Source organism: Sphaeramia orbicularis, chromosome 2, assembly GCF_902148855.1.
Source record: "Sphaeramia orbicularis chromosome 2, fSphaOr1.1, whole genome shotgun sequence".
In the NCBI taxonomy this organism is placed as follows: Eukaryota; Metazoa; Chordata; class Actinopteri; order Kurtiformes; family Apogonidae; genus Sphaeramia; species Sphaeramia orbicularis.
The window spans coordinates 7,706,806-7,724,454 of NC_043958.1; the positions used below are offsets into that span (position 1 = coordinate 7,706,806).

At 36.6% G+C, this 17,649-nt stretch overlaps 2 protein-coding genes and 1 long non-coding RNA gene across 3 annotated transcripts in view; all 3 read right to left on the reverse strand.

Moving 5' to 3' along the window:
* The window catches only part of LOC115436347 (copper-transporting ATPase 2-like), a 42,723-nt gene extending 41,053 nt beyond the window's left edge, over positions 1-1,670 (reverse strand). Inside the window, 1 exon segment of the mRNA XM_030159199.1 lies at positions 1,503-1,670. Within this exon segment, the coding sequence (XP_030015059.1) occupies positions 1,503-1,670 (168 nt within the window).
* A 276-nt stretch (positions 1,671-1,946) lies between these two features.
* On the reverse strand, positions 1,947-3,353 carry LOC115435733 (uncharacterized). The gene is made up of 2 exons (XR_003937733.1): positions 2,107-3,353; positions 1,947-2,068 (listed from the first exon to the last, which is right to left on the reverse strand). It is a non-coding gene; the product is annotated as an uncharacterized LOC115435733 (long non-coding RNA).
* A 171-nt stretch (positions 3,354-3,524) lies between these two features.
* On the reverse strand, positions 3,525-16,442 carry eed (embryonic ectoderm development). The gene is made up of 12 exons (XM_030158327.1): positions 16,312-16,442; positions 15,312-15,464; positions 12,905-12,997; positions 12,677-12,742; positions 12,289-12,414; positions 11,257-11,338; positions 9,076-9,167; positions 7,630-7,763; positions 7,439-7,544; positions 7,196-7,354; positions 7,042-7,115; positions 3,525-3,818 (listed from the first exon to the last, which is right to left on the reverse strand). Exons 1-12 carry the CDS (start codon positions 16,429-16,431, stop codon positions 3,692-3,694), a joined length of 1,332 nt encoding a protein of 443 aa, XP_030014187.1. The 5' UTR covers positions 16,432-16,442; the 3' UTR covers positions 3,525-3,691.
* Positions 16,443-17,649: the final 1,207 nt, after the last annotated feature.

Consider the following 17,649-nt stretch of genomic DNA (forward strand, 5'->3'; position numbering starts at 1 on the left):
TATGTATAAGAGGATTTTAAGCTACACCCATTCTTGAGAACAAAAACTGTAAAAATGTGGTTTTCAGTAGAATATTTGCCTCTGAGAGTAAAAGGCTGAAATAGTAAAGAAGAAGTAAAGATTACCTTCCATTACTGTACCTGATCCTGTGAACCAGGATTTGTTGACATATTACAAACCAACCTTGAGAGAAAACATCTGACCTGATCTCATCTGACATACAACAGCCAGAAAGCTCATGATGTTTTTTTTATCTCAAGTCATGATCATTTTGTACAGACACTTACCAGTCTTCTACTTCGACACTGGTTCAACTTAAATGTGCTGAAATGCAGTTGTGAATGTTACGAGTGAAATCCTCCAGATCCAGAATGCTGTTGCTATTTTCAGTTTTAATAAAAGCCTTCATTGCTATTGTGTTTTCATGTAGGTAAAAACTGGACAGTACTGCATAGTTGGTGTTTTTTCTCCTTAAACAAATGTTGTAGTAATTAAGGATTAATCACTTACTTGTTAATATCAGATTGGATACTTACACATTTACATTTATAGTCATCAATCTGAACCAAAGCCTGAAGTAAAGGTGTAGAAAATAGAAAACTAAACTTGTACCACTTCCAGTTATCCTGCATGGGACCTTATTTTGGGAAAAAAAGTGAATAATAGTAAATGGGGCTTTGACACCTCTGCTCTATACCTGGGATTTTTCTTTAGGTAAATATTAATACAAGAACACTCTAAACAAATAAATGCAATTTTAACAGCATTATTCCTGTTACTAAATGTTTTGTGTATTTGTAGATCGATAGAATGTACAAGTGTAATTGATAAACTGAGATATAGTGTTTAAAATTGCACTTATTTTCCTTAAGACATTTCAGGTTGTTCATGTTATCCACATATTCTAAAGGATACTTTGTACATGTAAACGTGCGGACAATATTAACAGTTCAGGTTCAGGGGTCACATACAGACCAATTCAACAGTGGGTCTGACAAGTAAAATAATAACAGTGAAAAAGGACTAAAATGTCTACAAAGGTACAAAACACTTAGTAACAGGCATAATATTGTTAAAATTGGGCTTATTTTCCTTAAGACATTTGAGGGTGTTCATATTTGTTGAGGTTACAGTTTTGTGGAAGGATAGTTTCCAAATGTGAATATTTTCATGTCATTTTACTTTTTGACACTGAAATTAAAAAAAAAAAAAAAAATGGAGTTAGTAGTAGTGACAGTATTTTACTGGTTCAACCCACTTTAACTCTGTATGTGGCTCCTGAACTAAATTAACTTTGACACTCCTGGTATAAATACTTGTGTCCATTTTAGTTGTACTCCATTACTTTGGTGTCATTAGTGTAAATACGCAGGAAAAAAAACAGTGAATTAGACTAAAATTCAGCACCTGTCTGCGGTGATAAAGCTGAAAAACCTCATAGAAAAAGCAGTGGAAGGTGAAATAAACACTCCTTCAGTCGTCCACTTGCCTGCAGGCCCTACCTTCAAGTCCGTGCACTGTATGCGGTTGTTTTCCTCCGCGTGGGCGCTACAGGTGCAGTCCGGTTTGCACGCGCATCGGACCATTCGGATCTGCTCCGCGGCTCGGGACGGGGATTTGCCACCGGGGACATACTTTGACAGACTTTTCGGTGACTTGGGAGAAAACATTGTCCGAAAGCTGCTGGAGTCGGTAGTTCGCGTCTAATCCCGCCGGTTTATCTTCACCTATCTGGAGGCGGAGGGCAAAAGTCCGCGTGGGCTCAGCGGGCCAGATAACACCGCAAACGGATAGCGTCCTTTTTTTTTTTTTTTTTTGTGGCGGCTGTGAAGTTAGGAGGGATTTTTTTTTTTTTTGGCTTTTCTCCCTTGCTTTAAAAAAAAAAAAGGGTGGTCGATGCCGGCGATCACGTGACCAATACAGTACACAGGACAAATGAACCACAGTGTGTGTAGAAAAATAACTTTTATTCAAGTCCACATTAATTCTGATACAAGTCCACGTTGAAAGCATAAGACCCCTCAACTCCCTTTCCTTACTGTCAGCACTTAAAATCTTTTATTATTCTCTTCTACCTCTGTATTTTTTTTTTTTTTACTTTAACACATTTTCATGTGCATTCTCTCCTGGTATTTCCTCCTGAGAGCCAGCAATGCATTTTTTTATACTTAAAAAAGTCCACTGTGAAGGACATTCCATTAAAAAAATCTGAAAAAAAACATACTCTTGCATTATGCTGTTTCCAATCAAGCCAATTATTTAATTAAAAAAAAAAAAAGCCTCAAAGCTTGCTTTCCTGGGTCTCAGGAGGATATAAATGATCACATTTATTTCCCACATCACATACTTCATGAACTGAATGTTGACTAAAACATTCTGAGTGGACATAGAAAAAAGGAAAGAGAGAAGAGGGGGCATCAAAGCAAAGATGCAAAGGGATGTAAAGGAATAACTCTTTACCATTTACTCTGTGCTAAGAAAAAAAAAAGTACACTGCAAAATATCCATTTTTCCCTTCGGTGTGGTCATTGAACATCATCTGAAAAGTGAAACACACCTGCAGAGGCGATAAAGTTCCCCGTGAGTGATTGAAAGAGTGGAATGGATGAGGCTGCATAGGAAACAACAAGGCACACATAAGGCTAGAACATCCCTTCATGATGTTCACTTTGCCATTGTGGTTTTATTTCTGTTCCCTTGACTTCCATCCAAGTTTAAAAATCAGAATATGGTGGTGATTCCATTGTGGATGGAAAGTGTCATGGGATAAATACTGGGTGTGTAGAATCCTGTTTTGTTTACATCATTGTGTTGAGAAAAACTGTCCTGCAAAAACAAAATGACTTTGTTTCTTAACGTAATAACTTGGTATCTATGCATAGTTATTTGAAGAAAGGCATTTTATACCTTATTTTAACAAAATATGTCATTATTTTCACTAGCAGGATCTTCATTTACCCATCACAATGACAAATGGTCTTCATCCACATCTAGGTCACCTTAAGAGATAATCCGTCTGAACCGGGAAAATGTCAGTAAGATGTTTCTTAACCCATAAAGACCCAAACATTTTACTGATGACCCATTTGGATGTTCAGAGGCTCCATAGTGAACGTGGAAACACTGTAATCTTCTCGAACATTGATTCACCAGTAAAACCCATGCAGTTTAATCAATGAGTGGATGGAGACATTTGGTTTATGTTCAGTAGATGATAAATTATGTTGAACAAGTCACATTTTCTTCAGTTTTCTGTTTTTAATATAATAACCCTCAGTTTTAACCTGAGCTTTTATGAACATCTACATAATCAGTGAATTAAATACAGGAAAATACCAGATTTTCACTGAAAAAAATGCAAAATACAGAGGATAATATGATAATAAATGGTGATAAATCACTCAAGAAAGGTTAAATCTCAAAAAATATTGATTTGTGAACTGCCACAAAAGTAGAACGGGGTCTTTATGGGTTAAAAGCTTTTCCAGTACACACAGAGGAAATAACATGTTCTTAACTCGAGTAAAAAATGGGGATTTCTCACTTGTAAAGGAATTCTCTGAGACCACATATGAGACTCCATGTTCTAATGGACATTTTTGCAGTGCACATCTGTACGGCAGCTAAATTCAGGACGACGTGTCCCCGAGGGCTAAGCGACAAACAACACATTTGGTCAGTTCCAAGTGGTTCAGCGCTGCCGGTCCCAGCGCCAGATCGAAGCGTCGTCGCACACGGCTATCAAGATGCTGCTGTCGCGGCTGAAGCTGGTCTGGCGGATGGCCGACGTGCATTTGGGAAGGGTCAGTGTGGTGCACCTGGAGAGGGCAAAAATACGACCATTAACTTTCATTTATCCAACGCAACAGAACACATACAGAAAAAATAAATGTTTGTCAGATCAGGTTTATTATATTTAATCCACAATGGTTGCTTCAGGTTTTATGTTTATGCTTGTTCACTGCCATCCCATCCCAGACATTTAAGTCAATCAGATCAAACATTTGCATTATTATCTGATTTTATCTGTTGTTTTTTTTATTGTATATTGTTGCTTTGTATTATGCACTTTGAGATTTGATGTCAAATGTAAAGTGCATTACAAATAAAATGTATTATTAGCATTACAAGCGTTTTACCTGCTCAAACGTCAAATCTCTGCAAAGATAATATACGATAAGCTTTATTAAAAAAAAAAAAAATCTATAAACTGTTTGATAATTCCACTTTTATACTCTACATGTTTCACTAACTGTATTTACTTGCTCCTGTTGTAAAATGTCCAGAAAAGCTTCACATCAGAATGACTGGAAGCACAAGTTGGTTTTTTTTTAAATTGCGTTTTCCTCTTGATTAATGATGCCCTTCAAAGTTATTATTGCCTATTTTTTTAACTTTCTCTTTTGCTGATACACAGACACCTACAAAGAGTCAGAGTTTCGCTTCCTGTATTGAATGTATTTTTAAAATTACAGTCGACCACTTGAAAACCATTTCCCTCAATCATGCGGTATAAAGTGTCCTTCATTCTATGTCACCAGGGTTATATTCGTCCTTCACAGCTGCATTAGTCCTGAAGAGAGAAAAATAATGTGGAGATGTAGAGGTGGAGAAGCTCTAATAAAGGACCGGATGCCGTTTTCTGGGTTGAAATTCATACCTGTCTATTTGAGCTGCAAATCTTTAATATTTTTAATATTAATGACATCCCATCAATGTTTATAATCACTCAAAATGGGCAGAAAACAGTATTATTTCATTACTACTACTTTTATTATCAAGATACTCTGCATTCAACATATGTCTTATACTATGTGTTTGCGCATTTACTTTGTTTTGGAAAAGGAAACAATGGTCTGATAGTTCTTAGTTGTTTTCAATCCAGTACAACCTAACTCCATATTAATTTGCAATAAACCGACTAATGGGTTTGGCCAACTACTCTGTGCTGGAACTGCTGATAATGATGAAAAATATCTCAAAAAATAAAAACCACAGCTATATGTAGACCGATTCAGATTTCTTTGATGTATTAAGACAGTCTGGTCAAAGCAAAAAAAAGTCTACTCTTTAATTTATATTTAGCCTTTTTTGGAATTAGCTTTGACCACATGCATTGACTGTGGCATCATTTCAGTAAGTTTATTTAATCTGGACTCATCAGACACGGGACCGTTTTCCATTGAAACACAGTCCAATCTTTATGCTCTCTATAAATCTGATGGTTGTTTCAGAAATGAGAAGCTACTAACTAAAGGGTTAAAGAACATATTAATCACTGCAACAATTATCCAATGGAAGGATCTGAACCATTTCCAGAGTTGAAACAAAGTGGCAAGTTTTTTTTTTTGGCCTGGTTTTATAGTTTAGCCATTTATTTTGACTTTAATTTTCAGTTTGAGAGCTATGAATTTACTGACATTATCAATAAAAGATGATAAAAGATATAATATTACATTATTGTCTCATTAATCAGGTTTTTCCCTGTTACTTTAGTACAAGCATGCCAAAATCCAGAATTTGTGATGTCTAAAAAGCTTCATTTTATACATTATGAAAAAAAAAGTACATTCCATGTACTCTTCACAGCAGAATTACACATAATTAGATAAAGGTGCCAGTTGAAAGAATGTAGTGATATTGAAATATGAGTCGAGTCCCACAAATAATAGCAATTAATGATATTGTTGTCTTTGCTGTTAACTTCATGCCAACCCTGTAGAGTAACATTAATAATGCACATGCACCTTATGAGGAAAAAGAGCTATTTCTTCTTGTTTGTAGTCTGTTAATTAAAAAAATTCAATATTTTAGATATAATATGTTGGATGAAAGTATGAATAAATAAAGAAGCATAACAGCAGTTTTCCAGAAATGAATACACATTACAAGATAAAAAAAAAAAAAAAAAATAGACATTACGAGATGAAGTCATTTAGAGGGAACCGGTAAAACTACGGTAAATTATGAGAAATGATAATAAAATGACAGTCACATTCATGTAAAATAAACTGCTTGTCATAAGGCGATTGTGTAATATTTGACAACTGATAACTGCTGAAGTCTCATTGGTTAAACTCTGGCCTCTTAATTAAAGACTGGAGGATCAATAAACTTCGACATAATTGGTTTAAAACTAACCAGTATCTAGGTCATTTCCCTGTGACTCTGTTCATAAATTTAATGTGAAATGGTTAAAACATCATCTGACCTGTTGTTTAGGAAAACCACTACACTGTTAAAATACTGATGGACCTGCATTCAGTTTTATACTAACATATGACCAGTCAAGAATATTTTGTTTTGTGGTGAATAATTACTTACATCTAATTCACACTAGGAAACAATGCTGTTGCACTTTCCTTCTAACAAATATTAATAATAACAGGGTTCATACACACTTTTCAAAGTGAAATTCAAGCACTTTTAAGGATCATTTTCAAAATTTTCCATCACAGCATCTTATTGCTGGGGTAAAATACATATCTGCAGGAATACATACACTCCAGAATTTTTTTTTCCATTGTGATGTACATTGTATTATGATATAAACACCTAAAATTATGTTTCATAACAGCAAAAACTTTAGCAATTAAAGGAAAACACAAAGTTTTATCCAAAAAAGGGAAGACACTTGGCGTTGTTCAGACACACTCGCACCAAGACAAAGATTTAGCTATAAATGTACCTGGAGTCAACCTGAGAACACCTGGAAATTTTCTTTTTTGATATTAAGTTTTATTTTTCAAAATGCATCACCACTCTGTAAGGAGGTTTGGTTATAATTGCACTTTGAAGCACTTAAACTAAAAATCAAGTACTTTTCAGACCTTGAAAACACAACATTGAAATTCAAGCATCTGTACAAACCCTGTAATAAAGACCAATAAGAAAATCCTTAAAGTACTGGATGAATAAGTCCATTAGAGTAGTATCGATAACATCTTCACAATTCCCATCTCTTATGTTGATATTTTGTGTGATCACTGCCAGTTCCACACAAAAAGACTAATGTGTGATGACAGAACATCAGTGACTTACTTTGCTTTGTGTGGATCTTCCACCTCAAGGTCCCACACATACAGCTTCCCCACTTGGTTTCCCAGAGCCAGCATCTACGCACAAAGAAAGAAAAAGAAATCAGCAACATGTTTATGTAATTGGAGCCACAATCTTAACACTGTGTTCCTTTTACCTTCTGCCAAAAGTCCATGGAGAAGCGCATGTACCAAATGTCACACTGGCTGTAATCGAAGCGTCCCAGAATGGTCACGTTGGACTCGTTTGGTTTGATGTGGTCGATGTCGTCTTCCATCTTTCCTGGTTTCCAGCAGACAATGGCGTTTTCACAAGACTACGGAGAGAACAGCAATAAGACCATGTTCAAGCATCCCAACATCAGACTGAACATGACTATTACACTCTGATAATATCTTGCCTTGGACAGGATCAGGTCTCCCAGCCACCGCACACAGTCCACGTAGTTTCGATGGATGTCACGGGTTGAGAAGTCTGGGAAGTGGATTTTCTGTGAAACAAAAGGCCTAAAGAAAAAAAAAAAAACAGTGAATTAACAAAACTGGACTTGTCACAACAGTTCCTTCTGTTTATTCCTTGTGTTCCCTTTACCTGTTGGTCTTTGAGGGGTTGTACTCATAAGAGCCACGGATGGCTTTCTGCATTCTCTCTGAATTGATTCGCCACAGTTTAAGGGAGTGGTCCATCCCACATGACATGATCTTTTCACCCAGGAGATCAAAATCCTACAACAAAGCACATCAGCTGTTATGGCCTGTGGTTTCTTTAGGGTCTCCAAAGGTTGAATCTTAGACTTTTCTTTATAACTGTTATGAATGTCCCCTGTATATTTGCACCATTATCTTCATATAATGCACTATTGTTTTTTATATTTGTGTTGTTTAGTGTCACGCTATTTGCAGAGATTTGTAAAATTCTTATTCTGTATTCTACTTTTTATCTAAAACATGTGAGAGCTAAGGTTAAGCCAGAGTCAAATTCCTTGTTTATGTGCACAAACTTGGTCAATAACACTGATTCTGATGACTTAAAGGAAGCATATCCAGGAAAATCAGTGTTTTTGACTACTTTATCTCAGCTGTCTGTTCTTCCAGCAGCAAGTTCCTGATTTAAGCATTTTTTTGTTTCACATGTTATTTTCATAAATGTGCTGAGCTAGAGCCAGACCTCATTGAACCTGGACTTGAAATAGAATTAAGATAAACTATTTTACTTATTTTTGATTGATGCAGGTTTGAGAAAGTCAGATGTATGATTTTTAGACATTTTTCAAGGCGTCTTTGATCAAATTTCAGACTTTCCATTCACATAAATAACAGTAAAACAGTCCTCATACTACTGTGTTGAACCAGTCTTCACCATGTTTCAGTGCAACCAACGTTATATTTCCATTTGTCCGTGACCAGTGTTTCTGCCACTGAATCATGAGTGACTGTTGGAGGCTCCACTCATTCCCTTCTCCGTTATAATAAAATGATCAACACTAATTACATATTTGACTAGTTCTACACACAGATTTCTAAAGTAAATAGATCAATATGATTTATTGTATCTGTGGAATATTTAAAACCTTTAAGTGTCAGATTTCAGGCTCAATTATCTATTTTAAGGATAGTTAAGGCCTTAAACTTTTTAACGATCTGCAGACACCCTGTTTCAAACTTTAATTGATATTCAAGCAACTTTGACTTTTAGTTTCTGTGCAACTTGCATTAAAATTTGATACAACTACACCTTTGGGCTCATTTGAAACTTAACACCAAAAAAAAAAACCAACTCTTCATCTGAACGCAACTGTTTTTAACTGTGTACCATGTTTTTTTGTTGTGTATTTATTTTCACCATCAGTGCTATGTTTGGGTTTGCAAAAATAAATTCTGACCCAGTTACACAGGTGGCATCTGAGCTTTTTGGTTCCATTTTACGAAAACACACTTAAAGTGGAGCAATGTCATATTTAAGATATTTTAAAACCAGTGATTCAAGTAGTCTGATTTTCATATTTGTAAATCATCATCATCAGTAGGTGATACTCACGGCACTCAGCACTTCATCCCGATGACCTTCAACACCGCCGAATATCGCCACTAATGTGTCTGTATGAATGTTCCACAGACGAAGGGCATGATCTGAGGAAACAGGAAGTCAAAAAGGAATTAATGAGACATAGGGCCTGATTTACTAAAGGTTAACGCATGTAAAAACGTGCGCAAACTTGACTGTGCACGCAAAAACATGTTGAAGCTTATCTACTAACAGGACGCACCGAGGGTTGTGTCTCTCAAATGGGCAAAATAGCTCACGCAACCCATTTAGCGTGTTTGCCTTGATGAATATGCAATATGGGCATTTCTGTCAGAATGTGCAAAAGTACTGGGAGGAGTAGATGCAAATATTTATGTAGCGCGTGAAATGTGATTTACCAAACCCAAAATTGATTGCAGTGGCTGATTTCGCATCTATATTTAGCATATCTGAAAGGCAGGTTTTAACTAGCATAGCTTTACGCAAAAACTGGCTACAGCTGTTGTGGCAAGGAGACAGCATAGGCTCAACCAACAGTAATGCAGAGAACCAATCATTTCTGCTCGCATCAACATTTTTGGAATGATGGAAGAAAAAATAATTGAGATGTATCGGCAACCCAGCAATACCAATTTAGATTTTCTAGATGAACTAGGGGATGATTTAGGGCCAGTCACAAGCAGAAGTCATACAACAGGTTCTATGACTAAAGTCCTGGTAATGTTACATTTCTTTGCGTCTGGATCATTCCAGCGCACTGTTGCCATTAGTGCTGGTGTATCCCAGAGCAGTTCTTCCAGCGTGCTGTCTCCATGACAACAATCAGTAGTACACACAAAAATCCTCATCTAAAGGAGTCATTTTTTTGCCCTTTTAAATGGAATTATGCATTTTAAAACATTTCCCTGTGGTCTACATCAACTGTAAATGCTATGCTTGGGTCTGAATTCTTCATTAATTCAACTCCACAGGTCCATCTTCAACCCTATTTCTGAGTAATGACACCAGAAAGGTTGTTTTGAGCACTGGCCCTTTAAATGCAAATGAGCCACTTCACGTCCCACCCCCTCCAGGTTGTTAACCGTGCTTTCTGTCCCGTTCAGCCACATGTGTTCGTTAATACAACCAACAATTTATACAATGAACAACTGCACATTTTAGGTAATCGGCTCGAAGTTTGAACATATTTTCAGTTTTTACTACAACCACTGCGGCTGATAAACAATTATGGCATACTCTGAGAAATGTTCGTCTGAAGTCTTGACCTTACATGTGCAAATGTCATGATGTAACTAGTTATAAAACGTAACAAATTAAGCAGGAATTGAAACGGGTTGAAGAAATCCACTCGATTTTTGCCTGAATAAATATAAAGATAGCTTTGTAGCACCTGGAGGGTTCAAATTCAAAGTTTTTGAACTATTAGGGTCCAAATACACATATAAATGTACCAAAGACTAATAAAAGTGGGTTGAGCAAAATATGACCCCTTTAAATAGGGCGGTCTCCAAGACTTTGCACCTGATGTCATTTGGGCAGGCAATCCTAGGTGATCACCTGTGACACGCAAATCAATAGCACACACATTTTTTAGCGGGAGCAAGCAAATTTGCACTAGTTATTTGCGATCTTAATAAATCAGGCCCCAAGTCGGTAATTGTATTGACATGTTATTCCAGATTTTTTATGTACTACATCAATGTTTCAGCGCCCCTTTCTACCAGCCTCTTTAATAACTCCACCAAGCTGCTGTTGGTTTGTACGTTCTATTTCCCTTCATTTAACATTTGCAGGTGATGGAATCTTCACAGTGGAATTTAATAGACTGCTGCTTCCTTTGCGCTGATCAGACAGCAACAATCACGATGCCCTTTAGGAAGGTGACGCTTCTGAGCTGAGTTTAAAACAGGCTGTTTAGCATTCACCAGAAGAAATTAAAAAAAAAAAAAAGAAAAAGGCAAACTGCTAAACTGCTATCCAACACATGTGACACGTATCAAATTGCCAAATCATGCTGCTGTTCTGACCGGAGCCATAACAAGCAGCTGACAGTCACATGGCAATAAAAACATTCAACTCAGTAGTCCAGATGAAGAGAATAAAGACATAAAAGCCAGTTATTATGGTCAAAATATTTGCTTTTCATGAGTCAGTGTCTCTTTTCAAAACATCTGGAGATATGGGGTGTCTTACCTTTGCTGACAGAAAGTAGGAGGTTGGGATCTCTTGGATGAAACTTCAGCTCATTGATAGCATTTCCGTGTCCTACATAATGCTGGGTATAAAAGACACTGAAATTAGAAACAGGATCTGTTCTGGGTTAGTATTTTCACTGTCCAGGCAGTCATTTTTACCTTCATTTCCTTCTTTTCAACTAATTATTGATGTCACAGGGGTAAAAACAGGACAGCAACAAACTTCCAGACTGAGTCAAATCAGTGAATATGAACAAAGAGGAATGTGTATATAAACTGGAGCTGAATGATTTGTTGAAAAAGTCATACTGGCACCACTTGGGACATGTTTAAGTCTATTTGCTTTGTTATCAAATAAAATGTACAGATTTCAAGTCATTCAGAAATTTGGATATTTCCACCTTAAACATACAAAAAGTGAAATGAAAAGGTGAAATAAGCAATCAATGATTGTGTTGTATGGAAAAGATCACTCCCTACTTGTACATAGTTGTTTTTTTTTCTTTTATTGGGTTATCTGCCCTTCTTTTCAGTGCTTGCACATAAAACAAAAATATTATTTTGGCATTTAGAGCAGAAAACAGATGTATCATATATGTACATATGATGTACCAGATATCAATGTCTGATACTGAATGTCAATAAAAAATAAATTAGAAAAAGAAAAAGTGAAATAAGCATCTACTCTGCGTCACTGAAAGCACATCATCATCAGAAACTTTAAAATTGGGGTCTGAATCTAATCAAAAATCAAAACATGAATGGCAATGACTAGCCCGGATAAGAAGCTTCAACGTGCACTTTTTCATAGGTTGAACCTTTTAATTTTCTTGGTTTATTTTTGGTTTTCCACTACTTATTACTTACATTATTGCTATACATTTCTAATAAGCTGTATATGCTAAAAACAACTCATGACCTAGACTACAACACTTTCTATAGTTTACAATTCAGATCACTCACATGCAATTATGTAGTGAAGGGTAGAAAGAAAAAACACCAAAATTCATGGCTCATGGATCGTGTGTACCTTGATGCATTGCATTGTGATGTGGTTGATGACTCGAATGATGCCACGGGACCCGGCGACGGCCAATAGAGGATGACTAGTGTTGGTGTCGTAGGTCCAGGCACACGTATAGAAGTTTTCATCTGCCTTTGCACAGGTTTGTCAAGGAAACAGCAAATAAAAAACACCCCATTCCTGGCTAAACCTGTCTGTAAACATACACTCACATCTGGCAGTAATAACACTTCCCTGCTGGCAGCGGCACACTCCAAGGCTTTTATCATGTTGAGATAACTGGATAAAAGGCATTGTTCAGGTTTGAAGCCAACACAGACTCTGTGCCGCTTTTTTTACATTTACAAGGGCAATTTGAAGCGAGGAATTACCCATGGGGCAGATTAAAGGATACGTCAGCATCAACATAAGACTGTAACAGTCTTATTTCTCCCTGAGAGTGACATTCATACAGAGTTACCTGGTGAAAAAATGACAGCAAACACAGAAAAGGTGAACACACTGACCAACTTCTAATAAATAATAGACAATATATGACACTGGAGATAATTCAGTCAACATTCACAGTGTATCAAACAGGATTACTACGAAGAAGTTGAAAACAGCAGAGGTCATAGTTTACCCTGTTACTCCCGACTGTTGCGAATACCAGAGGGTCTCCCTCCTTACTGTGCCAGTTAAACTGGACTCCAAACAGCGGCTGGCCGTGGTCCTCCTGCACAAATCAGTTTTCAGTCAGCAGCAAATTTCATAGGGGCATGTATATAATATTACAGGTTAATGAAGTAGTTATTCAGACTGTTGGATAAAGAATTAACTGCTTGTTCATAGACCTTGGGTCATTGTTGGGTTTTAGTGCAGCTGAGGCCATTTCAAAGACTTAGAAAAACACTGATGAAGATGGATTTCTAGAATTTGTAATGAAACTGACAAACCTAAGACACCAAACTAAATGGCATGTCATCTTTTCCTCATTAGTAAATAAGATGATATGAAAGATAAAGCCCATCATACCTTATAATTTATGAAATTAAAGGTATAATAAATGAAATACCTTTCATAAATGTACAGTATGTATATGTGGTAGTTTTTATGTTCTGCATCATAAAAACATTTTCATTTAGGTAGAATCTGAAAACAACGTTGAAGGACAGCAATAAAGAGCAGCTCTTCAAAAAGCTCTGTAGATTGATTAGAGCTACAAAAGTCAGCAAGGATTTTAAATAAATATGTTTAGTTTATTCACTTGCTTTATGCATCTGTGTACTGTATATTTGAGCATGTTTGTTTATTTATGTAAATACTGATCATTTCCCTGTTTGAAAAGCAAACTTTTCAGGGATGTTTTGTCTTGATGGCTTTACAAGTCACATTTATGACAAAAGTTAACTATATGCTACTATATCACAGTGTAATCAGAATTACTGCACACAAAGCTATAATTATATATTGCAGTATAGAATGAGCTGAGCTGAAAATGGCATTTAAATCTGCCTGCATCAATCCAAATTGGAAACATGAGTGTGAAGTAAAGGGAATTATTTATCTTGTTTAAATATTGTATGGATTGCATTAAGGCCCTATTTTACACAATAATAAAAGATTGTATCATGAAATCTACAAGTAAACACAAAAACAGACTGTTTAGTGTAGTATTCTGGTTTCTAGGCTAGTGCCTGTGACTTGAGTGCATGTCTGCAGTAAAAGTGTTCCATTTGCCCACTGTCACCTGCAGACTTTGTGTAATATGTTGTTTTGCTGCTGAAGAAATAGTAGACAAAATGATGGCTTAAAACAGTAAAGAATTTGAGTGACTGTGTGACCTGATGATCCAGCTTTCAATGTGTACAAAGGTTGCTTTATAAACACGCTTTACCGTTACATTAAAGCTTAAAAGCATTTTTCATTCACTATGGTTGGGCCAGTGTAAGTTGTGGCCTACCTTAAGGCACACCAACCCAACTGCCGGGAGTCGCCAGAAAAGGTAGCCCGACTTATCAGTCGGCTCTCGTCTCCCCAGCACGGTCAAAAAACTGTGAAGACCACACCAAGTCGACTACCAACGTGACGCTCTACATTCTGTGCTTGCACGAGACGTAAAACCGGAAATGATGGAAGATCCCTCTAGACCAAAACAGAGCTTGCTGTCATCAGTCATTGTTGTCAGCAGAGAGTTTTGAGTAGTCAAGAAGGGTTGTTGTTGTACTCGTTGAACGAATGGCTAGTAATAAAAAGATACTGGCGTTGTCAGCTCTCTGGCTTCTTCTTGTGGAAGAAGAAAGATGTTGCAGGCAAAAACTGAGGAGGCTCACAGTGGTTCACTTCATGGAATGAATGAAGTCCATCGTCAACACTGACTGGCACTAATTCATATACAATACAAGCAGTTAATGGCCTATTATAGAAGACAATAATTGTGTGAAGTACCTTGGCATAGCTGTATTCACATGTAAACTGCTTGTTCACTGACTCACTGGTCAAGGGCAAGGCAATCCCTCTACCAATCAGTTTGATCCGACTGAACGATGGGTAGTGGCCAATTACACATGTTGAATCGACCGAAATGACTGGCAATGGCACTAATGACGGCCAATCGCACGGAACACACCAAGCAGACTCATGTCACCAACCTTGCCAGACTGCACGACAACGACCGACCCCCAAAAATCAGGTTGGTGTGTCTTCGCCTTTAGTCTAAGCAGCAGTCTGAAATACTGCATTTGTCCTAGATATAGTGTATGTACAGCTAGAAAAATGTGCTCGAGTGTTTACATATAGGTTTGATCAAAATACTGCAACAACAGTTCATATGATTTAAAATGTAGTGTAAGCCTTCAAGAAGCAGAGGCCTAGAGAAATAAATGTTAGTCAATAGTTTGGCTGTAACTCATCTACATTTGACAAGAGAAGAGAAAAATTGTGAGTCAGATCATGTATCCCACATATGTTACATGATTTTTTATCAAATTAGCTCTTAATTAATATAAAAATACATTCAGCCAAGTGTTAAATATTATAGATCTTCTCACCCTCAGGCTGTTGACACATTTGAAGGAGTATCTGCATTTCTTAGACTTCCATTTGCCCTTTCCCCAGCTCTTTCTGCCTGGTGCGTTGGCAGTGTTAGTGGGTGTGTCAGGGCGCTCTGCATTGGTTCCACTCTCAACACTGACTGCATCATCCTGTAAGACAGGAAAAGTAAAATGCCATTATAAATCTGCATATCACTCAGAAATACACAAGTAGTATCTCAAATATGTGCAATTCTAAGCATTTTTCTGAAAGGTTACACATAGCCACTTGTATTTCTGTAACATCTAAAGGTCTAATAATGCCAGGAAGCCAAGAAAAATCTGAATGAAGAAAACAAGTCAATTAGTAATTACACAACTGTTAATGTCACTATAACTATTTTTTTCTGCAAACATTAAACAACAAATGCATTAGCTTAGTCTTCCACTGTGTTCTTCCATAAAGAGGCTGAACATGGGGTATTATAGATTTGATAAAGTACATTTAACATGTGAAAAATATCAAACAAGGCCAAACTATGTCTGACCATGTTTGATATGCAACTAAACAATAACATAGTGTCTCGGATCGATTTGAACATTTTAACTTTCAGACTTTTGCCTTCCCATTAAAGTTAACAGCATGATAATATAACCATTTAACAATTCCCAGGTCAGTCAGTCCTTTCACTGGTTAACTTTTGTTAGCTGATAGTGCTAAAGCTAACGTTGATTCACACGTGAATGACCATAGCCTGACTCTCAACAAAACACGATTTCCAAGCACACAATGAATGGAGACTGATGAATGAAGTCCCATTTGTCGTGAGGTTTAGAGCAAATAAACTGACAGTTAAAACAGTGACAAAAACATTTAGTCTGGTTGTCTGAAAGCAGCCGGCTGTAGGTGGACAAAGCTGCTAGCTAACCACTTTAGCTAGGAGGCTACTTTAGCACGATGCTAACTCGCCAAATGGGTCATTTATTTGTAAGGAAATAACTATGTTGGGCTACTTACGTTCTCGTCTCCTGACAAATCGGGGTTACTGTTCTCGTCACTACTTAATTTTTGTTTTTTCGCCGGTATTTCTTTTCCCGCTTGAGACGGGGACTCGGACATGTTCTTATTTTCCCTCATTTTGACTCCGACTCCGCCTCTTCCGCCGGGTAGCAGAAGGTACTTCCGTGGGCGGACCGTAGGATGTGGGGCGTGGAGGGGTGGGTGGGATTAAATTTAGAAATAATCAGTCATATTGTGTAATTTAAATACTTAAAGAAAACTATTTAAAGGAACGATAATAAAGCCACTGTTTTTAATGCTAATGTAAAGAAATGCAGTTGATGTAACAAGCAATTTCACCACTGCTTCATAGGTTTTGTTTATTTTTATAGAAACTGAAATGACTACATCTCCCAGTGTACCTTGGGAGTTACAGTCCTCAAAAGCAAAAATGGAAAAGTACAGACATTATATTTAAATAAAAGTTAAAATACCACAGTGCATATATGATTAATAAAATAACTATTAAGGACAATCCAGTATTTAAAATGTCATTTTAAAATTCCTAAGTACTGTCAGCAAAATATACCTGAAAGTATTAAAAGTTGAAGTAGTGATGAACACTTCCTTTCAAAGTGTATAGTGTTAATGTTATATTAGCCCACTGTTTTTTATCATAATAGGTAAAATTTTAAAGCATTTTAAAGGTTCGATTTCATCACTTTCCCAATTGCCATAGTTATTTCTTCAGACTTTTCAGAAAACACACAAAAAAGTAACCAGAAATTCAATATTTCACGATTTACACAAAAAAAGGCATTTTTGTCAAAATTACTTGAGTAGTTGTTTTAGGAAGGTGGTGATATGCAAGTTTAACAATGCTCATGTGTGTACATTGTGAATGAGTCTGTTTTTGTACTGCAGATACTTGAAACTAATTAACTTCATTCATTAATTTTCCAAACAATTTCTGCAGAGTTACAGAGGATTAGGCAACATAATTTCTAAGCCACTTACTTTTTCAGTTGCCTGCATCATTACAACAGCCCTGATTTTGCTACTATAGCACTACATGGAGCACTAGGTACTATTAGCCAACACCAGAAACACACTCCAACACAGATCTTACATTCAGGACCATTAATGTTGTAATAAGTCAATGTGGAGCCACTATTAGATACATAATATCCTATGAAATATAGTGTATAGTACTGTGTTGTATCATGTTAAATGTAGTAGAATGAAAAGTGCAATATTCCTTTTTGCAATTAAACAGAGTAGAAAGAGAATAAGAAAGAGAATAGAGTGGCATAAACTGGAAATTTTCAAGTCAAGTCCAAGGGTTCTAGCTAAATT

Coding starts and splice junctions, on each gene's coding strand:
- eed (XM_030158327.1), bottom strand. CDS start 16,431: ATGAGGGAAAATAAGAACATGTCCGAGTCCCCGTCTCAAGCGGGAAAA. Junction 11,339..12,288: donor TCACAATGCAATGCATCAAG/GTACACACGATC, acceptor TTTTATACCCAG/CATTATGTAGGACACGGAAA. Junction 7,545..7,629: donor AACCCCTCAAAGACCAACAG/GTAAAGGGAACA, acceptor TTTTTTCTTTAG/GCCTTTTGTTTCACAGAAAA.